The 27,728-nt window shown below is 38.6% G+C and overlaps 1 protein-coding gene across 1 annotated transcript; it reads right to left on the reverse strand.

Annotated features, from left to right (window-relative positions):
* Positions 1-384: 384 nt before the first annotated feature.
* On the reverse strand, positions 385-27,678 carry Eif2a (eukaryotic translation initiation factor 2A). The gene is made up of 14 exons (XM_057756915.1): positions 27,538-27,678; positions 20,678-20,747; positions 19,265-19,339; positions 16,516-16,634; positions 14,257-14,356; positions 13,415-13,497; positions 12,650-12,723; positions 12,381-12,525; positions 12,110-12,226; positions 8,187-8,758; positions 5,432-5,545; positions 2,550-2,666; positions 1,255-1,320; positions 385-749 (listed from the first exon to the last, which is right to left on the reverse strand). Exons 1-14 carry the CDS (start codon positions 27,587-27,589, stop codon positions 684-686), a joined length of 1,770 nt encoding a protein of 589 aa, XP_057612898.1. The 5' UTR covers positions 27,590-27,678; the 3' UTR covers positions 385-683.
* Positions 27,679-27,728: the final 50 nt, after the last annotated feature.

Raw genomic sequence — 27,728 nt, forward strand, 5'->3', positions numbered from 1 at the left:
CAGAGTACTTCTGTTCAACTCCATTTCCCACACACTACCAGGCTGCTTTCTTTTTAAAGTATTTATTTTTATTTTAAGTGTATGGGTGTTTTGCCTGCATGTATAACTGTAATGCCTGGTGCCTGTGGAGGCCAGAAGGAGGCATCAGATCCCCTGGAAATGGAGTTACAGACATGGCTGCATGTGGTGCTGGAACTCTAACTTGAACCCAGTGTCCTTATCTGAGCAACCATCTCTCCAGCCCCTAAAGATTTCTTACTTTCTGGACTTAAGTTTCTTTACTTATAAAATAGATATGATAGCAACATACACTTCATATTTTGTTGTAAGAATAATATATCCTGTAAATTTATAATAAAGAACTTCTTAACTTTAAGGCAAAAATAAATTTAAAATGTCTTTATTTATTTATATAGGAAATTCTGTTACCTATTTTAAAAAATGTCTGTCAATTTGTCAAGCTCATCTTAAAGAAACCATCTCTCTTTATCACATACTGACATGATACAGGATGTAGATGTCAAAGTCAACTTGATAGACATCATTAAATAATCACACATATGCAGCCTTGGATAAACAGTTAGCAATACAGACTGATGTTAAAGGTGGGCATGTAGAGATTCCATGAACACCATGGGATTAACAAACGTGTTTCCTGCCAACAAATTGCTTTCTGTCAATCTTCACACTCCCAATTCCAAGTCTTCAAGCTCCTGGAGAAGGGCTGTCTCTTTTTGAATCTTCTCCAACTACAAACATTTCAAACAATAAAGTTATTAAATAGAAAATAATTATTGGATCTGTAACCTAACAGTATGAAGGACAAAATTTAGAGATGGAATATTCTTACACTTTATCAGACCCACTGCACACAGCTGTCATACTGTCATTCCAGCTCAGGATTCCCTGCATCTGCTTGTGCTTCAAAGTACTGAGAACAAGGGGAGGGACCGCAGCAGGACAGCACAGCAGACGGGAGCCCACTATTTACCTACAGCTGTCACTACTTTCACAGACCCCACTAGGATGCCCTTAGGAACGTGACTCATTCACCGTGATCGAGGGCAGCTTCTCCTACCAGACAAACTTTAAGAGTAGCAGAAAGAAATTTAAAAAGTATTAAAAGGAATTTCACAAGCAGTTTCCCAGACAAGTTCGTCAGTTCTGTGCTTTTCTCCTGACTGAACAATTGCTTACACTAATGAGGTGGGGGTGGGGTATGCCGATAAGTCCAAATGGCAAGTGAAGCCTTACCTGATTTTTCTCTAGCTGCTTCCCAGCGGCTGCCTGCTCTTTCAGCTGCTCTATTGCTTTTAGTTTCTGTGAAATCAAATACAGGGAAGGAGAAAGAAGAAAAGTCACTCTCTAAAGCGCTTCTCCCCCACACTCCCACCCCCGGTTTCTCTGTGTATCTAGGCTGTCCTGGAACTCACTCTGTAGACCAGATTGGCTTCAGACTCACAGAGATTCACCTGCCTCTGCCTTTTGAGCGCTGGAATTAAAGGTGTGTGCCATTATGCCTGGCTAATGCAAATTATTTTACCAACAACAATCGTACTACATTTCTTTCAGAGACAGTCTATTAAAAATACTAGGACAAGCCAGGTGGCCATGGCACACCTTTAATCCCAACACCTGGGAGGCAGAGGCAGGTGCGATCTCTAAGCTTGAGGCTAGCTTAGTCTGCAGAGTGAGTTCCAGGACAGCCAGAGCTGTTATATAAAGAAATTCTGTCTCGAAAATCAAAAACAAGAAAAAAAAAGTTAGGATAAATTCTTTTTAAAAGTTAAATATAAAATTATGTTAAAAACATGGGATTAGGCAAACTAGGTTTTTGCAAGATTTTGGGTTTTTTACTTGTTCTGTGTGTAGGTGTCTAAGCTATGGTGCGTACACGGGGGCAGAGGAACCCTGTAAGGCTGCTTTCCCTCTCCTGTCGCTCCTCTGTGAGCTCTGGGATCAGACCTGGACTGTGAGGTTTGCACAGCAAGTTTTGAATGATGTTGTGAGTGTGCGGGTATGGCTTTACAGCTACAACACAGGTGCAGCATCTAATGCAACTCTGCACTGTGGCAGGACAACGTCTCTGGACTTAAGAGAAGTCTTTCCCACACACACACCGTAAGTTCCCTTCTCTGTGTGTGTGTTCATGTTAAAAGCTGGAATAAAGTACTTGTTCCCATCTAGCTCGAAGGGAGCCACTGAAAGCTAGGACAGTATTCAGGGCTGGGGATGCAGTTCAGCAGAGCAGCACTTGCTTAGCATCTGTGAGCCCTGGGCTCACTCTCCAGCTCACAGCGATGACAATAAGAAACACCTTTACTACACAGATGTCTATCATTCCTTATTACTTCAAAATAACAGACTAAGCAGCTTCAGTCGCCAAAGCATGTGTGACTGGAACTGACTTGTGGTTCATGGAAGCAAAGGAACAATGAGAACTGTTACCGACTCTAACCCCGTTGAGCGCCTGAGTTCCACTCTTAATGATGCTCTTCTCACGAACAAGCCTCCTGATGTACATACCTATTCTTTATTTAGTCTCTCACCTTCTTAAGATTCTTAATTTTTTTGTCTACTTCAGGATCTCCCGAAACAGACTGGGCGATAGTGTTCCGTGGTGCACTCTGAGGGACAGGAGTAGGAACCACATCACTTCTTGCTTCCTAAGGGGAAACACATTTACACAGCTATTTCCTCTCAGTCTGTGTGAGACCGCCGAGTGGGTAAAGGTGCTTGGCAACAAGCCCGACAGCCAGAGTTCAGTTCCTGGGACCCACATGCTGGAGGGAGACCACAGCACACATGTGGTCAGAGGACAACCTGTAGGCATTGGTTCCAGGGGTCCTGAATCTGACCAATTAAAACACATTTCTAGAGGTGTAATATATATACAAATATACATGTATCATATATATTATACTAACTATATAGTATATATAATATACTAAAATATGAAAGAGAACAACTTCAAGTTTTAGAAGAATATAATATGATTCTAACTTTTGAAATTACATTATTGGGCCAGTGAGATGGTTCAATAGGTAAAGATGCTTGTCATTGGGCAGTGATGGTGCACGACTTAAATCCCAGCACTTGGGAGGCAGAGGCAGGTGGGTTTCTGTGAGTTCGAGGACAGCCTGGTCTAGAGTGAATTCCAGGACAACTAGAGCTGTTATACATAGAAAACCTATCTTGAAAAAGAAAAGAAAAAAAAAGATGCTTGTTGCCAAGTCTGACAACCTTAGGTTGCCCTTCAACCTCACTGTGGCACATTTTCCTTCTGATGAAACAATCCCTCCAAGGAGGGAAGCAGGGAAAGAAAAGGTCACAGGTCCTGGAAAGCAGAGAGTTGAAAGCCCTCCCGGCTTTATAAAAGGAGTAAACAACTGCCAGGGTAAAGAGAAGAGGCTGAGACAGCGGAGCTGTCTGGTAGCTGTGCAGAGAGCACCAGGGCTGCAGAGTTTGTACATAGCACTCTGCTGTGGTGGGCTTTTCAGCAATGTAGCTAGTTGCCTTTTGAGACATCTCTGTTCCTTATAAGTAACCTCTTACCCACAGTCCTGTTAGCAGCCCCAGTAAAACTTACTGGTTCACCAAGTTGGACTTTGGTACAACTGTTACTCTGGGCTGTTGTGGGTGAAGAGATGAGTGTGTTGCATCTCCCCAGGAAAGGTCTACCACGGAACACCCCTCCACATGTGTGTGGATGTGTCTCAGGAGTGGGTGCATGCTCACTTGGACAAGTTCAAACTTCAGAACCCATTTAAAAAGTCAGATACACTAGACAGGGAGGGTCAGGAGGCAGAAGCACACACGGAGTTCACTCATGGGCCAGCTAACCTGGAGTATAACAGCACAGCAGGGAAATACGGGGATCCTGGCCTAACAGGTTGGAAGGTGGCTCTTGACAGCTACACACATCTGCATCCCTGTACCCAGAAATGATTAGAGCATGAGTGCTCCAACTTCATGCCTGGGAGTAGTAAGTATTCTTAGGAGACTCTATGTCCTCCATTATGGAAGGACACAAAAAGGAAGTCCTCCCCCAAGCAATGAGACCACCCCCACCTTGCTGAGACTCCAGCCACAATAACTATGGCAATAAGCTTCTACTGACTAGGTATTTTTATCTAGTGTAAATAGACTAAGGTATCTGCTCTGCCTAAATCTCAAAAATGTGGTTACTGACTTCACCAACCAGATATTCCCAATGCAGCTGAACACTCTATCACCATGAACCATATAACACTGCAATTTATGTCAATTATTACAAACACATGGTCTTTGCTTAAGTATATAAAAATTATTTTTAGTCAACTTTCATTTTGATTACTTAGTAGTTCTAAGTTTTTCTTATTTCTGATTACTTAGATTTTCAATTAAATTAATTCTATGTAGTAATGTAATACTGAGTAATACATGCTTTAACAGTTATGAAATTTTCAGGTTTTCAACCTTTTTTCCTTTATTTTGAAGACAAAGCCTTATTCTGTAGCCCTCCCTGGCCTCATTATGTATCCTAGGCCAGATGGGCCTCCAACTCCAGACGGCCCTCGCACTCGGTCTCCCAAGTGCTGGGATTGCAGGTATGAGCTGCCACACTCCGCTTTCAGCCTCTCTTAATAAACACGTTTCTCCAGGAAAGCAAACCACACCACTTGCCATTTCCATCAAGAGTCTGCGGTAAGAACATGTGAAATAGTCCCATCTGCCAGCGCGGGTCTCAAGGTCAGGTCTAGGGTCTTCAGACTTTTTTCTTTTTATCACTTTGGATTCATATATTAATGGTTTGGTCCCCAAGGTAGTGCTACTAAGAGGTGGGCCTAATGGAAGGGAATGCTCTTGAGAGCACAGTGGAACTACAGCTGTATCTTACTCCACAACAGGTTTCTGCCCTGATATGCTATACAAGACCAAGGCCATAAAGAGAATAAAATGAATTACAAAGAGATGAAGCTGTAGGCCAAAGGCAGATCTCTTGCCCACCATCTGTAAAGCCCTAGGTTCAGTCCCTAGCGCCACTAAAAGCAGACACAGTGGTATACACTCATCCTCAACAGTTAGGAGGATGAGGAAGAAGGATCGTGACTTGGATGTCAGCCACGCACTACAAGACAAGAACCTGTTACAGAACCATACAAACAAAATCCTGTGAGTCAAAATAAATCTTCCATCTTTACAACTTTCTTAGCCAGAATCCCACTGTAGTGAAAGAGGTTAGCAGTTACCTAATAAAGATATAGATACCAACAGATACCAATTCAGAGGCAGGCACAAGAGAAAGCTACCTGGCTACGGACATCCAATTCCAACTACATTTTCTCACATCACAGTCACATCTTTAGGAACGTAATTGTTAACATATGGGGGTTAAAGCTAGATCAAGTAGCTTTTGGCTTGGTTTTGAAGAGCTCATCACTCCAAATACCTGTTTTGCAGCTTTTTTAGCTTCATGCTTCCTTTGATTTTTAAGGGCTGTTTTTGATAACGGCTTGTCACTTCCTGGATGTGGCTTCATATTCTGGGGAGGTTCATCTTCATGCTATGGAAAATGTAAAACAAGCACTTCTGAAATGGAGTCCAATAGCAAATTAAGTAAGTACCTTAACTAGTCTAGGACAATTTTATCAGAATTATTTAAGAAAACTGGCATGGAATGTTTCAAATCTCTTAATAGTATTCTAAATAAGGGCCCCCTATTAGCTGATATGTATCTTCTAGTTACAAAAGTCCAGGCAAAATTCACTTTTGGTTTATAGAAACAATGAAATTTGTCTCAGGACTACTAGAGACGTGTAGTTCTCATGAAACTTGAGTAACAACAGCTTCTCTGTGAGGTTCTGATGTGATTAATAACATTGCGAAGCAACAACTTCATTTGTTTTCTTCACAACAAGAATCATGTTACAGCTCTTTACTGGGAAAGTTAAGTTGAAAGGTTAAGCATTGTTGAAACAGGCTATCTCAATGGGATTTGAGAGGCTTTAAGATTTTTTTAGTCAAGAAAGAAGGATGTAGTTTTCTTTTTGTGCAAGCCAGAAAAAGGATAAGATGTGTTATCTAATTCTCTGGGTACCAGTTTATTCAGCCCCTTTAAAAGGAACATTCAGCTAGGGTGTGACTCAACTTCTCTAATAACCTCAAGAACATGGAGTTCATGCTCAGATATCCTTTATTAATATCAACACAGAAATTCAGACCACTGATCAATGTTCTTCTGAGTGCTGAAATACAGTTTGAAAGTATATGTGAATCTAACCAATATTCAGGAAATGTGAGGAACTAATGGCCTGAGGATAATAAATGTGTTTTCACAAACCAGCAGTTTGTGGTGGTTTGAAGAACAGCCCCACAGGCTCATGAAATGCTTAGTCAGCAGGAGTGGCACTACTTGGGAAGGATTATGAGGTGTGGCCTTCTTGAAGAAAATGTGTCTGGGGGTGGGCTTTGAGATTTCAGAAGCCCAAGCCAGGCCAAGTCTCTTTCTTCTTGCTGCCTGTGGATCCAGATGTAGAACTTTTAGCTACTTCTCCAGCACCGTGTCTGCCGACATGTTGCCATGCTTCCTGCCAAGGAAATAATGGACTGAACCTCTGAAACTGTAAGCCAGTCCCAGTTAAAAGGGCTGTCATGGTCATGGTGTCTCTTCACAGCAAAAGAACACCAACTAAGACAGTATTTTAAGAACTGAGACATTTATGTATACACATATATAGAGATCCATTTTGTCTTAAAAAAACAGTAACTCTGGCAAACTGGACCCAAGATCACCCACGGAAAAACCAGCTGCTGCTGAACATCTAGCTGCTCACCATTTCCTCCTGCTTACTATTGTCGTATATCGTCAGCCTCACTTAATCAGCATCTGAATTTAAGCCCTGCACCTGTTATACAGCTAGCGTATCATGTTGTGTTACCTTTCCCAGAAATTTAACTCTGAATCTAAAACAACAGACTATTGCTATTGCCCTAAGTCACCCATCATAATTACATGGTAGGACCTTACTGCTGAAGATACTGCATACTTTGGTTGTAGGACATAAGAGAAATCAATCTCAAATTGATCAGGAAGTTTCTTCCCTGCTGCCTAGTATTCATGGGGCCAGACAGTGCTATGCAGACTGCTGGGAGAAGAAAAGACATCAATGGTCTTACCTAGTATTGGATCCTGCATTGTACAATACAGACCTTCCAGGCAAGATGTGCCTAGTGTTACAACAGTTGCATGACTGTTAAACAGTTACTGCTTTCTGACTGGATTTGAGGCTTGTTCTACAGAAGAGAGTTTCATGCCTCCTACTCTATATCCTGGTCAATGGTCCTCATATATATATATATATATATATATATATATATATATATATATATATATATTTGCTAAATAGTCATGTTGTCAAATTGCCTTCTAAATATTTATATTTATACCCACAGACCTGAGCTGCTTTCAACAATGGTCAAAGAAATTTCCTTTTTCAGCGGGCAGAAGTCAAAGGAGAGATCCATTACTGGTGAAAGTGCTATGAAAGCCCAAGGCTCAGGCAACACTACAGAAGAGGAGTTAAAAAGAACGTAAGGGGTGGAGGATAGGGAGGGGAGCTGTAAAATGCTGTGTTCTGGTTAGAGGTGGCTCTTACATTTCACAGCAGTTGAGGTTAGCTGATATGATCAAGCCAGCCAAACTCTGACACAGATTTGTTATATGTCATTTGACATACTAAGGCCACAGCCCTTACTGAAGAACTATTGGTGATAGTTGGGAGAAGCAGAATAATTGCTTTTAAGGATATGGCCATGGGTAAGACTCCCATTTGCCAAAAGATGGCCCCATACCCATGCACAAATGCACAGCACTGAATGGACTTACAGGGAGGGTTATTTAAAAAACAACAACAACATGAAATTGGGAGGGGATTATGAGGACACTTGGGGAGAGAGTAGATATGGTCATATTTAATTGCATATGTATGTGAAATTTAAGAATAAAAAATTGTTTTTAAACTGTAAACCCCCTTAAATTAACCTTTCAGACAGCTTAATATATGAGTTGATCAGCATCTTCATCTTCTGTGGGCCTTACAGAGCTCTCTGGAGTGTATTCTAAGCAAGTACTAAGCAACTCAAGCAATGAAGGAAAGGGCTGTAGAGTTTCACACAAAATCACTTTCCCCTGTGCTATTACTTACCAGTTTGGAATTGGTGACTGGTTTATTTCTTAAGGCTGGAGGTCTATAAGCTGTTGTAACTTTAGGTTCCTCACTAGGTACTTCACTTGGCACTGCTTGGTACTTTATTGTTTTTGCTGGAAATACTCCATCCAAAAATGGCTGCCAAGACACCTGCCATAATTCTCCACTTGATGGCACATCATACTTATGCAAGACAGAGCCAGTATAATGCCAAATCTTAAACCCATTATTGACACGTAACCTGGGAGCACATGTAGCAGTTAAAATATGTTCACCATCTGGGCACCAGGCAAAATACGTAGAATCAGAAGCCACTGGTTTAGAAATCAGTTTGTAGTTTTTAACATCCCACACTTCCATTTGTCCCCGAAGATTTCCAAATCCAGCCAGTACTAATATATGTCCATGAGGGCTATAATAGGCTGCATTGCGAGGACCAGTCCCGAAATCAAACACAGGATCACACTTCAGGTTGAAAACTGTCGCTTTCGCAGGCATAAAACCATAAACAGCACAAAACTCAGTAGAGCTAGAATTCCAAACAACATCATAAATTGGGCCATTTTTTGCTAGAAAAAAATATAAGATACAAATCAACAGTAAAAAAAACTATATGAACACTAGTGCAAGATACAAATAACATTCATAATCATGCCAAACATTTTTCAAACTTTAAAAATATTTTTTCATGATATACTATGAGTATTAATACATAACCATACATCCAAGAACTCCCATAGAATTTTATTATCTTCTAAACACATTGGCAATATGGGCTCATGGAAGCCAATATAAACTTACTGTAATACTTTATTACTAGAAATAAAAAACATTTTTAAAAATGAGGCTTTGCTAGGATGTCCAGGCTAGTCAAATTCCTGAATTCAGATGATCATCCTAGCTCCAAAGGGCTGAGACGCAGACTCATGTACCATGTACCATGTCCAGCAATAGTTGGTTGTTTTTTTTATTTTTATTTTTGGAATGAATACCTGCACATTACTATACAAATACAAACTATATAAAACTATATAAAATCACATGCCATAAAAAAGTGTTTATCAAGGCAACCCATTTCATTTCTTGAATATCCTTTTAGAATATTTTCTTGAAATAAAGCATCTTCTCTAAATACAAAAAAAAAAATTACAAAGTTCTAGGCTTTCGTTAATACCATATTTTGGAGATTTTTCTACATGATCATGTTAAAAATCTGCCTCAGCCTCTGCCTCTGTAATTCACTATAAACCACCCTGATCATTTCTCCAGTGCAAGTGCAGACAAACCTAAGAAGGCAGCTGTGGACAGACACTGGTGGGTCACACCTTTAATTCAGCACTTAGGGGCAGAGGTAGGTGGATCTCTGGATTCAGGGTCGCCCTGGTCTACAAAACCAGTAGTAGGACAGCCTGTGACACAGAGACACACTGTCTCAGAAAACAGACGAAGAAGAAGGATAGCTGTGAGGTTACTGACTTGGCAATGCCCTCACAGCGTTTCACGGTGTTCTGTGAAGCAGCTGCACTGGTTTCCATGCCCATCGATAGGTTCTAGGGTGCGGGTCTCCTCACGTTCACACTATACAGTTTATTTTTACTGATTAAATGTATGACTTGGTTTTAATTAGTGCTATCTTTTAATAATTAAAAGTAATTTCATTTGTTTTCTGGTAGACTAATTTCCCTATAATATTCCCATTTCTCTTCCCAGTTATTGAGTAGGCATAGGCAACTTTTGAAATTAAGTTTACCCTTTCTTATACATCCCTTGTCTGCTTGTTGCTATTTTTGGATATTTCTTCTGGAGTCTCTTATAATTCAAGTCAGCCTGGAACTCATATGTAAATGAAAATGACCTTGAATCTCTGACCCTCCTCCATCTGCTAAATATTTGGATTAAAGGTATTTATTACTACGCTTAACCTTGTTAGCTTAAAAAAAAATCTTTTTGCTTACCTAAGTTAGTAGATTCTTCTAACAGAAACCTAAAAGATTTTACATATTACAAATTTATTGTATTTTCCTTAGGATTTTTTCTTGCTTAGAAAAATCTTTTTTTTTATTCCAAGATTTTTTATAATTCCAAGTTTTCTCACACTTTTATAATAATGTTATATTTAATGTTCATATGTTTATAATGTTTATATTATAAAATAAGTGCTAATTTTATAACACACTAATGTCTACAAATATACAGATCTATTTCTATATATTTTATTTTATACATACATTAATTTTTCATAAGCCAGATCCAAATGCTCTTAAACTGTTTTACATTTTAATATCTTGTAGTATCAGAATTTCCCATGGCCAGCACTTGGGAGGCAGAGGCAGGCGGATCTCTGTGAGTTCGAGACCAGCCTGGTCTACAAGAGCTAGTTCCAGGACGGGCTCCAAAACCACAGAGAAACCCTGTCTCGAAAAACCAAAAAAAAAAAAAAAAAAAAAAAAAAAGAATTTCCCATGGCTTCTTAATGGTTTTCAAAATAGTCTTGTGTTAATCTTTTATTACCAAATTTCAGACCAGTTTATCTAGTTTTTTTTTTAATCTGATTGGCATTAAAATGTTAAATTTTAGATTAACTAAGAGAGGAATGCCATCATTTATAAAAGTTTACTGATTAATGTTTAGAGTTTATCTGAAGAGTTTATTCCATAGGCTCTTATAGTATGTTTCTTGGTGTGTCTTACTGTATTTAAAAGGCTGTTAGTTGACTGCGATTTCATTTATACAAAGACAAATCCAGTGTTGTCCTTCTTTAGATCTGTTGAGGTTACTTGATACGTCAGGTCTCTGTTTAACTTCTTAATTCAGTGGGTATACAGGGCATTTTGGAGGGGAAACTATGGACTATTTCTCTACTTACACATGTTCAATTCGAAGGGAAAAAATTAGGAAGCTGCTAGAATTTAAAAACTATTATTCTGGGCTGGAGAGTTGACTCAGCAATCAAGTGCCACTTATTCTCTTGCAGAAAACCAGAGGTTCAACTCCCAGCAACCAATGGCAGCTCACGACCAATGTAATTCCAGTTCCAGTGCACTCTTCTGACCTTCTTGGGTTAACCACAGGTATGCATGCACACAGCATACAGTCATTCATGTAAGCAAAGTACTCAGACACATAAAGTAATAAAATAAAAAAATCTAAAAATATTTTTAAGTAAAATAACTATTATTCTATAGTTAATTTAGCGTATTCAGGTAACATTGTTGGACTTTATTCTCATTTCTGCAGCAATTATTAAACTTACTATATCTGCTTGCTGCATTAGTTAAGTGCTCAGAGAACGGCTATAGAAGACCACATCACCCAGAGATTCTACTCCTACTCAAGAGCTGGCATAAGGCTAACAAACTAACTGGAGTCTGCCAAAGTCAGGCTTGCTTGAGGATGACTTTAAGTTTGTCAATGAAGAGGAATTTTATAAGAAATGTTATCATGGTATTTGAGTTTAGTCACTTGATTAAGAATTTAGACTGTTAGTCGGACGGTGGTGGCGCTCGCCTTTAATCCCAGCACTCGGGAGGCAGAGGCAGGCGGATCTCTGTAGGCAGCCTGGTCTACAAGAGCTAGTTCCAGGACAGGTTCCAAAACCACAGAGAAACCCTGTCTCGAAAAACCAAAATAAATAAATAAATTAAAAAAAAAAAAAAGAATTTAGACTGTTCCAGGCATGGTAGCACACGCCTTCAATCCCAGCACTCAGGAGGCAGAGGCAGGCGGATCTCTGCAAATTTGAAGTTAGTCTGGTCTACAAAGCAAATTAAAGAACAGCCAGGCTATTATATAGAGAAATCCTGTCTCAAAAAACAAAAACCAAACAATTTAGGTTGTATTACCCTCGTGGCATTGTGTCTGTGTGTTTTCTTTTACTGTTATTGATCTTAACCACAAGGAAACTGTTAAGGCGTACTCACGTAATTGTACTACAGCACTCTCTCCATTTGTGGCAATGTAGTGCAGAGTTTGTTCTCCATAGTAGGAAGCTCCTGTCTTGTCAACCTCGGTACTAGCTATTACCAGCACAGCAGTAGCTATAACAGTGAAGCAGTATCCAATTAGATTCAAAATACATGTTAAAAATCACCTATACATTCCTTTCTTTATATGTGTGTGCGTGCGTATGTGTGTTTGTGAGAATGTCAAAATTAACATCTGATAACAAAATTTAAAAATTATTCATCATACCTTTTTTATTCCACAGCATCGTAACCTTATCAGCTTTAAAGAAGCTTTTATTGGCCAGGGCTGCATGAGGTCCAGCAAAGTTGGGGTACTGATATAATCTAACAAATGAAGGTGCACCTTTACTTCCTGGGACATAGACTGCCACCTAAGACACACATGCACAAATGTATATTTCAGAAGCATAAAATCTGAGATGGATGCTTTTAGAATTACTTTTAAAAAAGAGAAAAGAGTTAAGTTCTATATAAGTAAATAAAAACAGGAATTACCTTATAAGGTTGGCTTCCAGGTGATAAATTAAAGTCATTAACTTTTTGCAAATGTAATTTATTTGCAATTGTGTCTAAAATGAGAGGAAATGGACTACAGATTGATAAGTTAACAAAAACACATCAAACTCAGAATTCATTATAAAAGGCTATTATAACTACAAATTGTTCATTGCAGTTTCATGCAGATGAGGCAGAGCAAACCGACAGAAAAGACATAGGTGGGAGCCAGAAAGAACTAGGCTTCGGTTCCAATAACCAATCCATTTACTAGGTGTGTAAACTTGGGCAATTAACAAGATGATACTAACTATACCACTAACTTCCCAGGGACTGATGACAATGACAAGCACATAGCATATGCTCCAATAAATGCCAATCTGTATAGTAAAGAATTCACAGAGTCCATTAGATGGGAAAGACTGGCCTCAGCTTGTGAGGGTAAAATGTGTATTCTATTTGATAAATACGATAACTGATACTGATTACACTATCCTAAGCAATGAGAATCCATGTTAATAAGCAATAGTGTACCTTAGTTAATGGGATAAATACAACAATAATATTTAGGATGGCCCTAACCCTATAATGCCACCAAGGAAGGGAAAACTATGTATTTAGATTATGGCTAGTTTGTAGTTAAGCACTTGGCTAGTAATGTGAAACCCTGGGGACAGATTCTTAGCACTGAAAACAAACAAACAAAAAACTCTGAAAACTGCATTTAAAGCAAATAATAAAGTTATTTAGTAAGTCTTTTCATACTAAAATTGTTGTTTTCAAAGAAGTGAATTTCATTGTTAACATTCCGCGCACAGATAACTTCATCATCTGACCAGGAAGGACACCTATATCAAAAGAAAGAGAATTGGGAAAAAGTAAAACCATGTTAAAGCTATGATGCTGTTTAAGATAAAACACATCACACCTGCTACCAACAGTACTAATAGTATAATTAAATGGTTTATCATTAAAAATACATTGTTTCTTTTTAAAAACTAAAAGGGATATTTTACTATAATATAGACCTATAGACGTAAAAACCCTTAAACAATAGGATTTTAGAATAATTTATTTTCAAAGTCAATACTAAAAAACAAATATATGCAATGATATTAGCAATATCATGAAAATGTCACTTTCTGGACTGGAGAGATAACTTAACAGGCCAGAGAGCTCAATATTTAAGAGCACTTATTCTTTTTTTTTTTTAAATATTTATTTATTTACTTATTATGTATACAGTGTTCTGTCTGCATGTATGCCTGAAGGCCAGAAGAGGGCACCAGACTTAATTACAGATGGTTGTGACCCACCATGTGGTTGCCGGGAATTGAACTCAGGACCTTTGGAAGAGAAGGCAATGCTCTTAACCTCTGAGCCATCTCTCCAGCCCAAGAGCACTTATTCTTGCAGACAACCTGGGCTCATTTCCTAGCACCCATATTGTAGTTCACAATCATCTATAACACTAGTTCCAGAAGATCTGATGACTTCTGACTTCCAAGGTCACTAGGCTTACTTAAGGTAAACATATATACATGCAGGCAAAACATTCTTAAAATAAATCTAAATATTTTAAATAGTACTTTAAAACATTTATTTACCAGTTTTGCATTTTTTTCTGTATGAAAGATTTCAAACATGTTCCAGTTTTCACGTCATAAAGCTGTAGGTTGGGTACCCCAGCTGTGCCATCTTTAGAAGCTGCAATAAAAATTTTTATAGTGATTGTATTCTAACACTTGTTAAGATTTCATGCTCACAAAAATCTTGAATAGTATTAAGAATATTAAATAAAAGAATTGCCTACAATCAACTTTTCCTCGTCTTTTAATCATTCATTGCTAAAACCATGACAACATGACAGTTGTTTGAATTAAAGCCCATCTCTGAAATGATTGCTTATAAGTTTTAAGAATACTTCAGGGATTTATTTATTAATTCTGACATTATTGTCAAAGGGATTAAGTCATGAAGGTTTGTACTAATAATTTATGATTTTCAAAGTCCCTTCAATTTACTTGGAAAAACAAGATTCATTAGAGTCCAAGCCTCTGGAAAGAATAAAACCCTAAGGTTTATAACCAACAATGAACTATTATCATTTATTTATTTATTGTCATTGTTAGAGAATGTCTTACCCCATTCTTCCTTTTTATATATATGAGATAGTCATATATATCCTAGACCGACCTCACATTCCTGCTGAGAGTGATGCTGAACTTCTGATCTCTAAGTACTAGAATTACAAGCATGTGATACTTCAACCAGTTTACGTAGCATGGGGATCAAACAGAGGCCTTATGAATGCTGGCAAGCACTCTACCAACTGAGCTGCATCCCAGCCCTAATAAAAAGTTCTTAACAGAGCCTTTTACCACTTTCTTCTCTCTGTATGCATAGAGCATGGCTATATGAAAGTTCCTATGTCATTACCATTATATGGCTTTAAATGTGTCAAACAGGACAGTTTCCTATTCTTTCTGTTCTTGGAGACAAGTTCTCAATTTAGACTCTTCTCTACCTCAGTCCTCCAGCTTCAGCCTCCCAGCAGGACTGGACTCACAGGCAGGTATGCTCCACACTGTCCTAACACACGCTTGTTTCATATTCTATCCACTGTACTGTCTTTTGCTGATAGTGATTAATAAAAATGTTGACTAAATCATTATTATTCCAGATTTTTACGGATCTTTTCTAGCCAACAGTTATTTCCCTTCGAAATTTTCTTTTGCAGTTTTCTTCTCCTTTATCTCATAACTTACATTTTCACTTTACTTCTTGAGTAATGCTATTTGCAATCAAATATGGCCCAAAAATATTAAAAGTAAATCCTAGAAATAACTCATTCATTTGAAATTGCCTACCATCTTAAGTGATGAAACTTGAGCCATCCCATTCTGTCTAATTGGAACACAAGTATTTCTTTTTAATAAATCATCCTTTGAAAAAAATTATTTATTGTTTGCTTGCTTATTTTTTATTATTTATTTAGAGGCAAAGTCTCACTATGTATCTCTGGCTGTCCTAAAACTCACTTTGTAGAGCAAGCTGGTCTTTAACTCACAGAATCCACCTGCCTCATTAATCACCTATGGGTCCAGTATATCAAAACTACATCCATATGCTTCTACCCACCCAACAGTCTTCTTGGTGATTATATTTACTGGAAGAGGACAGAGTGCTTTCACCAAATAACCCTTATTTTACTTAACGAGAGGAACACAAAAGTAGTTATGCTAGCAATTTGCATAAGAGAAGCTACAAGAGAGCTTCCTAAAGTAAAAAGGTTAAAGTTCTTATTTAATGTAAGATAATGCTGCATCATTGCAGATGTTAAGGTTGGCAATGGGAAAGAATCGTCTATCCATGAAATTATGAACAAAATGTTCGTGTTACTTTTTTTGAGAAACCCTAACAGTTAAAAGTTACAGTCACAGAACTGTGAGTACTTGGTTAAGATGAAAAAGGCTGGGGCTGTGGGTGTAGCTCAGTTGGGAGGGTGCTTGTCTAACATGCATGAAGCCCTGGGTCTGGTCTCAATCACCACACGGATGGAGCAAGGTGCTATATACCTGAAATCTCAGCATCCAGCAGCAGTGCAGACAGTAGACCAGAAGTTCAAGATCATCCATGGCTACAGAGTGTGAGAACAGCCAGGGCTACTTGACATGGAGCCTGCTTAAAGGGTGTGGCTTACTTGCAATCTTAGTCATACACTACATATTCCCTGCAGGCGGTGGGGGTTAGGGGTGGGATGTCTGCCTGACCTTAAATTACCATCTTACAAGGTTATAAACTTAGCTTTTTCCCCACCAAATGTACTTGGTCCTGCTAGAATACTTTCCAGGGGAAATACTTACTCGTGTAAGGCTGCCACGTTGCCAGGACAGTGTTATTTGGCGAGAATTCAAGGCAAACTGCTTTTGGGAGGTCGAAGGAGTGCAGTAGTCCCTTGTTAGTGACATTGATTATATTTACTCTGGTTTCAAAAGAAATTACTTCAGCAAAAATACCATTTTAAAACAGCACTAACTAAAACATTCATGCCCCTTTTCAAATACAGAACACTCCAAGTTGTTCACTTTTCATAAAAACTACTTTTCAGGCAATTTCAAAAACCACCAAGGAAACACAATGTAAATTTTACCCAAAAAGTATTGAGAAATAGTACAGAATTAGTAGGAAGACCCAGAAGTGATACGGCTTCCATGACTGAGCACAGGGCTAGGCTGCTGGGAAGTTGAGGGTCAGCAAGTCAAAGGGAAGGCAGGCATGAGGCAGAATGGTGAAGCACCCTGTTTACATTTGAATAGAAACCGTAATAGTTGGGGAAATCAGTAAGCAAGTCTATTAAGATCTCAAAAGCTGTCTAACGGATAGGCCTATTAAGAATTGCTGTGTAATCATGTGATAAAAGTAGTTCTATAGTGCTCATATTGGATGCTTCCTGCATAATCGCAGGCAGTGCCTTACCACTTTCTGCAAACCTCTCATTTGAATCCTTCCAAGTGTCATCATCTCAATTTTATAAACAAACGCATTTACAATTGAACAAAATCAAATGAGTTGATCTGATCAGCTATAGTTTATCATATCACTGATAAATATTAGTGCCAAGTTTTGGAAGTCAGCTTGTCCGGACATACTTCCCTATGTTACATTGAAGTGCCAGGTTGGGGCTGCAAAGATGCTTCTTATGCCTTCTATGGACATCACACACATGGTGCAGAAACACACATGCAGGCCAAACACCCACATAACCCACATACATGTAAATAAACAAATAAATAAATTTTAAAAAACAAAAATTGAACTAAGCATAGTGGCACATGCCTTTAATCCCAGCACTCAGAAGGCAGAGGCAAGCAGATTTCTGTGAGTTCGTGGCCAGGCTGATCTACAGAATTCCAGAACAGCCAGGACTACACAGAGACACTGCCTCAAAAAAAAAAAAAAAAAAAAAAAAAAAAAAAAAAAAAAAAAAAAAAAGGAAAAACAGGCCGAGATTGCCCAACCCTTAGAGAAGGCAGCACAATGAGGCTGCATCTATAAATGTGCTGGAATGCATTAAAGGATATTCAGGAAGGTATCTGGCCTGTGGATCACAGGTTTAGGTGCACCCATGATTAATCTTTTTAGGGTTAATACATGCATATATATGTAATATCCCATCTTAAGAAATTGCTGAAATAAATTTTATTGTGCTCATGTCTGAGGAGGATACCAAGGTCAGGATAAACAGATCCAATAAGAATGAGACTGTATTGCACACTTAAACACACATGCACAGGCGTACCACCACACGCAATGGTCCTCTGCAAATTATAAACTATAAAAACACACTTTAAAATCAGGCTTTCTTGTTTTTGTTGTTGGTGATATTCCTAGTTTAATAAAACTTTTAAAAATCCTATTTAAGGAAAGACCCGTTAGTTTCTGAATTGGGTAACTACAAATTGACCAAAACCACAATCAATATCCATATCTGATTGCCTTGTCCAGGAACAACACACACTATTTTATGGTAACATCATTCTAAGAAAATAAAGACTAGCATCTGATATAGAAAATACCTATTAAAATGATGACACAATTTAAAATAGCATATAGGGATATACTAAAAAAAAAGCTGGGCCAAGGTGGTGCACAACTTTAATCCCAGTACTCAAGAGGCAAAGGCATGTGGATCTCTGTGAGTTCCAGGCCAGCCTGATTTACACAGTGATATGAGGCTAGCCAGGGCTATCCAGAGACCCTGTCTCAAAAACAAAACAAAAAACCTTAACATTGTGGCTAAGATTCAATGTGATTATTGACTTGTAATTTTACTGGTTAGCCAATAGCCTAAAAAGCAAATCAACTAATTTAGCAGTCTTTAATAGTTAATTTAAAAAAAAATCATGTTTATCTGACTTTCAGAAAATTTTAGAATATATTAACACTATAAAGAACTTTTAAACTCATTATTTTCAGACTAATGCATTATTTTTCTCTCTTTTGAAAAGCCTAACAGTATACATATGTTTGATAGCAACAAAAGAAAAATAAGTAAGAGATATCTGGACATTTTCTTGATCTATAAAACACTGTAGTGACCATAGGAAATTAAAAAAGACTGATTTTAAAAAACTATGACCATTTAATGAAAATAATTGTTTTCCTTTTTTTTGTTATCTAATAGTTTACATGAGCTATATTAATCATTCTTTCTATACTTTTATACACAATAAAACTAAAAGTACTTAATTACTGATTTAACAGCAAAAATACTAGATATTTAAGTATACAGTAAACAAGCAAAAAATAATTATTTTCTAAATGAAAATAGTGAATCTAAGAAACCCTAACCAATGATTTAGAATACTATTTAAAATAATTTTTTTGATTTCCTCCATAATATTTTTTTCATAGTAATTTTAAATTGTGAGTCACTACATAACTCAGGTTATGGCATATGTATAAGAACATCTTTAGGGTATTTAAAGTACTCTCACTACACATGACAATAAAAGATAGACTTTACCAATGATAACCGAATACATGTATTTCAAACCATGCCAGCCATGTAATATTCATGGTGCACATAAAATTCCATAAATGAGCACTAACTTTTCTCCATTGTTCCAGGCAAACAATGTCCCATCCTTACTAAAAGTGTAGACTTTGCAATTTTTTCCAGATTCCCTGAAAAAAGAAAAAGTTTAAATTTAAAAGCATTAATAATACTTTTCAAAAAATCTGATTTAAAAATCTACAATCCATTAATTCAATGATTTAATAACTTAAACAAATTTTATGAACATTCCAAAATGTTTTTGTCTATTTAAATACTTAATCTCTTATAATGCAAATGTCAGCAAAGATTGTAAAATATGCTGGAAACTTCTTGCAAACAGATAAACCTTCAGAAATAGATCATTTTTTGGTGTGGTGGTTTGAATGAGAATGGCTGCAGAGGCTCATAGATTTGAACATTTAGTCATCAGGGAGTGGCACTACTTGAGAAGGATTAGGAGGTGTGGACTCCTTGGAGAAAGTATGTCAGGGGGGAAGAGGGGGAGTGGGCTTTGAAGTTTCCAATGTTCAAATCAGGACCAGTGGCATGTTCCTCCTGCTGACTGTAGGTCCAAATGTAGAACTCTCAGCTACTCTCCAGCACCATGTCTGTCTACATGCCACCATGTTTCCCACCATGATAATAATGGACTAAGGCTCTGAAAATGTAAGCAAGCCCCAATTAAATGCTTTCTTAGGTTGTATGGCATGGTGTCTTTTCACAGCAAAAGAATACCAACTAAGACAGTGGTCAAAGAAACCAAAACAATGAAACTGAATGTGAAAGTTATCAGCTGTCCCCTCTGAGCAAGCTGAGGGACTGCAGTGCAGAGGCTTGGTAGAGACTAGCCCCACACTATATGCATAACAAAACAGTAGTGGACAGAATACCCTCAAGGACCAAAGGGCTCTAGGATTTGAAAGACTAAGCTATTCCATCAATTTTTCCAGTGGAGACATAATGTATAAAACCAATACAAAGATCTTAGTAAATGGCGTGCAGGCTTCTGAATATCATCTGTAGAAATATGACTGGTGTCAACATTCTAGCAAGAAATTAAAACTGTAAGTAGTACAACTCTCTACTGGAGATGGCCACTGTGAATATATCTAATAGCAATGAACGCCTAGCCAAATGTAAATGTGTGTGAGTATACATGTATTAGCTTATCTATTATTTTCCTTTTTGGTCAATGAGCTGAGAGATGGTCCCACAATCAAGAGCATTCGCTGCTCCTCCAGAAGACTCAGCTTCAGTTTCCAGCTCACAACTACCAGTAACTCCAGGGAATACAACACCCTCCTCTGATTCCATGGCACCACACACACAAGTGTTGCATAGACATACACATAGGGAAAATAACCATACACATAAAAACTTTCTAACATTTTAAGAAATATCAGTATCAACAAAAATCTTTCAGAGTGCACTGTATGTTTCTTATTTATCATTTGACAGAGCTGTACCTTGGAAGCACTGTGCTTTCTGTAAAGTGTGGTGGTCCATTCACCATGTACAGTCCTTCTGATCCTCGGACTAAAGAAACAAGGGAAAGAAGCTTGGTTACCATGCTAAGAAAGACCCAGAGATATTACTGAAAAGCAAAGGGCTTTCAAAATACAGTAAAATCATGAAACATTTCCTCCTACTACAGAATGCTAACATTTCAAGTCCACTTTCCTGCCTTCCACATAGAAGTCATGTAGCTGAATAGAAATAAATATGCAACTGGAAAACTTCAAACAATGTAACCATCCAAACAAAAGACTGTGTCATAGTAGAAAGAGCACAAACTTAGCTGGATACAGTTAAACAAAGAGAACAGTAACAAATTCAAACAATCCAAGGAAAAGCTAGGAAAGGGCATCAAAAAACAGAAAGGAGCTAGAAAGAAAAAAAAGGAGCTAAAAGAAGCTGGAAAAAGAAAACAGGCCTCAGACCTAGAAGAAAATGGATGTTGAAGTTAAGTATCCTAAAATAACTTATTTTATAAATAAAATCTCAAGAGTTTCAGGCTGATTTCTAAAACCAGATTTGCATTTTGAAAAGACCAGTCTGGTACAATGTAGAAGATGAACTGGCTGGAGAAAGTCTGTAGTAGTGTGACAGAAGGGTGTGGAAATTTGATTCAGGGTGGAGCGGCAGGGATGAAAAGCAGGAAATGAGGATGGGACATGTAGGAATGTAACAGGCTTAGGGATGGGCTGCTACCTCAACAGCACTATAAGTGCCCAAGGGAAGAAGGTTTAACTCCTGTCCCTGGCTTCCATTTCTCCAACTCAGACTCCTCCACCCTTAGTTGCTAGGAAAGCAATGAAGCTAATAGATGGGGTGCGGCTTAGCTCCAATCTTAACTTTTCATTCCTTTCTTTTCCCAAGAAGTGTTAAGAGATAGTTATTAGAAAAATACTTTGCCTAAGAATTAGTTAGCTCAATTTTAGGTATCAGGCAGTCCCAAAGAACAGGAAATAATTTTTAGTTAGAAGAAAGTAAAGTGGGGCTGGAGAGAAGGCTCAGTGGTTAAGAGCATTGCCTGCTCTTCCAAAGGTCATGAGTTCAATTCCTGGCAACCATATGGTGGCTCACAACCATCTGTAACGAGGTCTGCTGCCCTCTTCTGGTCTGCAAACACAGACAGAATATTGTATACATAATAAGTAAATAAATATTTTAAAAAAAAAGAAGTAAAGGAACCATAAATGAACAAAATGATAGTTACATCTTTACGAAGTTGTCAATTTAGCAAACAGAAAACAAGTAAACACATAAAAACTCTACCCCTACAACACAGTGGAGCCTATCAAGCCGCTCTGTCCATTTCAAAACTGAAACTGTACACAGTGCCTTACAGACTATCTGACGGGCTTCTGTGTGCCTCCACTATGTGCTAAGTGTGACCACTGTCTTCAGAATGATTTCTAGCTGGGTGTGTCGGCACTCCTGTCATTCTAATATTCCAGTGGCCGAGGCAGGAACACAGAGGCCAGTTTGATCTACAGCTATAATTTGAATCAAATGCTGAAGATACTCATTTTAAAGAGATATACTAAAATCTGCAAAATGTCCTGTGCCAAAATATGTCCTAGAGTTTAACACTGTGAAAGTTTGTGAATTTTTTTTTCTTTCTTTTTTTTTTTCTAGTTTTTTGTTTGTTTGTTTGTTTTTGAGACAGGGTTTCTCTGTAGCTTTGGAGCCAGTCTTGGAACTAGCTCTTGTAGACCAGGCTGGCCTCGAACTCAGAGAGATCCATCCACCTGCCTCTGCCTCCCGAATGCTGGGATTAAAGGTGTGCACCACCACTGCCCAGCTGAACCTTTTCTTTTTTTCTTTTCTTTTGAGACAAGGCCTCATGAAGTAGCCCCAGCTGGCCTAGTTAGAATTCTCTATGTAGACCAGGTTGGCCTGGAACTCATAGAGATCAGCCTCCAATGAGGTACCATGACCAAAGGAAGTAATACATTATAAACCCATTATCACTATTATTATTTACTTTGTGTGTTGATCAATCTTACATACATTCAGATAAATGTATCTACCACTGAGCTACCTCTACTGCCCTGAAGTTTTATTCTTCACAGCATTAAAATCCTGCTACTACACAGGGAAGGCAGCATTTCTCAGCACCAAACCTGCTGCAATGTATGTAAGATGCATTAGGATTTAGAATAGGCTATATTTTCTTAATACTATAATTAATTTTTTTAAGAGTCAGTATCTCATTATGTAGCCGTGTCTGGCCTGGAACTTTAAGTAGACCAGACAGGCCTTCAATTCACAGAAATCTGACTAGCTCTGTCCCCTAGAACTGGGATTAAAGGCATGTGCTACCACATCCAGCATAATTCACATGGTAACAAACATTATAGGAACAAAACAAATAAAAATTTCAAACGAGGGCATTTACTAATACCTTAGTTGTACACGATGTAGAAATTTAGCCAGTGTAAGGTCACTCTCACTAAGGTGTAGTAGAATCTAATACACTAGGAGCTTTTCCAGAATTTACATACAGATCTAGACTAGAATGGCAAACTGTCAAGACAGTCCTAAGAAGGCTGCACTGGAACTATGAAATGGGAATGTGGCCCAAGTGTCCTGTCACTCTCCCTGCTTAGCCCAAGCGCACGGACGACAAAGAACCAGAAGCTTTTCCTTACCTCACCTCAGCTGAACCTCTTTCCCCAGCTCTAGTGGCACTGTCGTTGGTAGCACTGATCCCCTATACTCTTCATTCTTGGTAACAGTCTAAGGACTCAGGATATTTAGACAACCATAAGGGCTTTTCTAAAATTTGTATTTAAGATTTATACTTCATACCAGGGCAGATGGTTAATCCCAAAATAGTAGCAGTGAGGAAGAGACAACAAAAAGAAGGAAAGCAAAATCCATGTCAACGATACTCTCGCACAGAACTGAAGTCTTAGAAAACAACATGTAATATTTTAAAAGCCAGTGTGAAAAGTGCCATGTTTTTGGGGCTCAAGAAGCATTTATGTCTCATGTGATCTATTCTCGGTTATCTACCTTTTTTAAGGATAAGCGAAATCTCGAGCCAAACTAAACAACTGCTTCTCAACATACACATGCTCATGTTCTTACTTCTTGATTTCTATTTTACTGATATATTTACTTTTGAGACAGAGTCTCACATTGTACTTCAGGCTGTCCTGGAACTCACAGTAATCCTCCTGATCAAGCCTCCTTTGTGCAAGGATTAAAGAAAGGTCTGAGCTCCCCACATCCAGCTGCTCATGTTTACATTCTAAAAAAAGCAAACTTTAAAAACAAAATACTCAAAGCTACCTTTTCGATTATTTCATTTATGCAGCACTTTTGAGATGACAAAATTATTGTGATGCCAAACAAAACGGTAGTTGTCAAGGATTAGAACCTTAAGGATTATATTATAAAAGGGAAATGCAAGCATCTCTTGTGCTATATTCTAATAGTGGTTTCAGAATGTGTATATTAAATGAAAATAAGGACATAACTTCTCCAAGGTATGGATGAGGAGATTTTACTGTAGATATGAGGGAGAGTACAGCCAGAGGCATCTGAAGTGTCCAAACTGAACCAGGCCATGAGAAAGAGGAAGAGAGACGCAGTCAAGAGAGCATGGACGGAAAGGCAGATTTTGTTTTTTAAAGATTTATTTATTTACTATGTATACAACACTCCTTCCATGTATGCTTGCATGCCAGAAGAGGGCACCAGATCTCATTATAGATGGCTGTGAGCCACCATGTGGTTGCTGGGAATTGAACTCAGGACCTCTGGAAGAGCAGTCAGTGCTCTTAACCTCTGCACCATCTCTCCAGCCCAAGGCAGATTTTTATAGGACTCGGGAGCTGTGGGGAGGGGAGGGAAGTGAAGCACCTGGGTTAGAGGTTTAGGGCAAGGAGTATGAGGGGAAGAGCTGAGAGCACACAGGGCTCTGCAACAGGTGCTTGCTACGCTGTGAGAGCCCAGAGGCCAGTACATGCTTTAGTATGCAACAGGCACCAACGCTAGTTATTTGTCAAAAATAAAATCTTTGACATACATGTACTAGAATCTCTTAGTCACCCCCCCACACACACACACACAAATAAACGAAAAGAACCTAAGTAAGGACTGCAGTTTGGTGGATACTACTGTGTGACTACTATGTACCAGTTTTGACAATATTCAATCTTTATGTTACATCATCAGTGGGAAGGCTAAGTACTTTTTGTCTTACTGTTCTGCAGCTTCCATGAGTCTTAAATGATATCCAAATAAAAAGATTTTTTTAAAAAATTATTTTTAGTAATATTTTAATGACAGGATAGCAGAAATTAAGCAAACGGACTTCAAGTTTTACCAAAAATAGTTTTACTTTTAGACAAAAATCTGTACTCAAAGCTTTTTTAAAAAAATGCAATACATTTCTCTATATATAGCGTTCTGATAAAGCATTCAGTATAATTACAAATGTTTGAAAGTGACAAAGTAAACAGAACGCAAAGTTTGCTAAACGTATGTATGCACACTCAGTATGAAGCTGTTTTTGATGACTAGGAGCTGGTATAATAGATGTCAGTTTTACACACCTAACGTCGAGCCACTCTTTAGGAAACACTAACTTCCTTTAGGAATATTCAAAGGTGAGACAACATCGGTACGGATCTCCTGACTAATAGTTGGCTGATAAAAGGATAAGAGTGAAGGCAAGGACAGCCAGCCTTGAGATTTCTGTCGGGACTGCTGGCCAAACAACCGAACGCTAAACGGGCTGAATATCTGCCCAGCATGAAATCTCCTCCTTTAATGAAAGAAAAGCAAGAACCAGGGAACACAGAAAACAGATTTTTGAAGTCTTATAAATACTTGAATTCACTGACACTAGAAGAAGTGTTTAAAAACTCACTTTTCACATGGTTTTTCACAGGGTCTTTTCTCATTTTTGACTCAGAATTACAACAATAAAATTCACGGTTAAGCTCCAAATTATTCACAGATCTAAAAGTTTAAGTATGTTAAAAAATATTTGGAAATTTAAAAACTAAAAACTAAGAATGTTGAAAAGAATAAGCAGCGTGCTGGTAGAAAATAGAGTGGAAATATCTGAGTATTATCCGGAAGCTGCAATTTTATAGTGTAAATCTGGCCGAGTAATCTTTGGGCATCTAAGAATTCTGAGACCATGAGAAAGTGTCAGAGCAAAGACTTTAACTTTGAGCACTGTAGGAAAAATTGTCATCTGATTGTACACAAACAATCTATTCTCCACTCATTTATTTCCCTTTGTTTAGTGTCTATTATGTCCTGGGTCTGAACTAGGCACTGAAAGGGTGCGGATGAATAAGGCTCTGCCCTAACACCAAGAGTTTACAGTCTAACAGGGAAAGAAAATATCTGAACGGAGAACTTCCTTTGTGAAACTAAAAAACAAAAATTCTTCCCTAGCATATAGGAGGTATAAAAATAGCTCAGAAAGTGGCTGGGAAACATGGGAAATTGCTTGGAAGATGCTTGCCAAATCAACAGAAATAGGATAGTTTAAGGGACTTTATCAAACAACTCAGTACTTGTGGGATACAAAATATGATGGGATGGAAAAATCAATAATATGAGGAGCTAGTTCAAGATTATAAGTGGTCCATATGATGGGCTAAACAGGAATGACTTCACACTGCCTCGACAGGGCAGAACACTTAATAGATTTTTAATGTACTCATTTTTAAATAAAATTCAAATACTGATTTAATATTAAAACCTCTAAGTAACAAAGTCATCTTTATGAAGCTAGAAAAACTACTTATTTAATTACATAATCATTCTATTTAAACAGTCTCAGAGGGCTGGAGAGATGGCTTAAACATTGAGAGTACTTGCTGCTCATCCACAAGACCCCAGTTCAGTACTCGACACTCACTTAGGGTGGGGTTAACAACTGTAACTCCAGGTCCAGAGAAGCCCAACACCCTCTTCTGGGCCTCTTAAGGATGCTCACAGACACATACATAAAAAAAAAAAAAAAAAAAAAACAATAAATCTAAACAAAACAAAATCATCTCAGCCTGGCATAGCGTTTAGCAGATTGTAGCCTTCATTTTATAAATGCTTGATGGATAAATTACCGTAGTCTAAATGAACAGAAGTAAGCACAGACTTTAAAATGTACTCCTAGAATGGCAAGAAGTATAAAAGCTTCGCCATGCCTCGGAAGGACATAACTCCCAATTTCCAAAAGCAGACGTTCTTCCTAACGATCTCGTCCTTCCCTGATGTTGTCGAAGAGTTGTGTCAGCTTCAAACTCCCAACTCCTCTAAAATGCTCACAACCGCTTCAACCGAAAGCGTTAAACTAGCACGCTCCAGCTCACTGCCGCCACCCTAAGCCACATCGTCACCATGAAAGCTAACCTGCACGAGCATTCTCTCGCTCCCTGTTCAGTCCTGCAAACCTCATAAAAATAGGGAGTGCATAAGTTTTAATTATGCTCCGGTGAATTTGATGTGTGCAGTCGCGTTTCTTCTGTTATATAGAGGCAGGGGGTTAAGAAAGGTCCGAGCAACACTAGCACTGCAGACCAGAGATCACACGACCAGCACTTTCCTGTTGTCTATTCCGTGGACGATGAAGAATGATGGACGGATACCCTGGAGGAGGGAACACCAGAGACGGAAGCTTCGCTTCCCATCGCCACGCTCTCATGGAATAAACCACAAGCCAGCCTGGCTCTTCCGCGAGCCAAGAGAAAAGGCGAGTCGGACTCCGAGGCTGGCCCGGCAATCCTCCAAGCGCAAAGACACGGGGAGCAACCACTCCGAAGACGGGGTCTCCCGCTCTTTTGGAACTCACCTGTCAACAGCGGTGTGGACGGCGCCATCTTATCCCGGAAAGAGAAACCCATGCGCCGGGGTGAGAGTTCACCGAAGGCCGAACCCGGCCTCTACACGTCTCCCCAAGCTCCAAGACCGCGAGCCGGGGTTTCCGGCGCCGCCAGCGTCGGGGCCAAGCCACTTCCGGCCTCGGAGCGCGCACGCGCAGCT

This window comes from Chionomys nivalis, chromosome 24, assembly GCF_950005125.1.
Source record: "Chionomys nivalis chromosome 24, mChiNiv1.1, whole genome shotgun sequence".
Classification (NCBI taxonomy): domain Eukaryota; kingdom Metazoa; phylum Chordata; class Mammalia; order Rodentia; family Cricetidae; genus Chionomys; species Chionomys nivalis.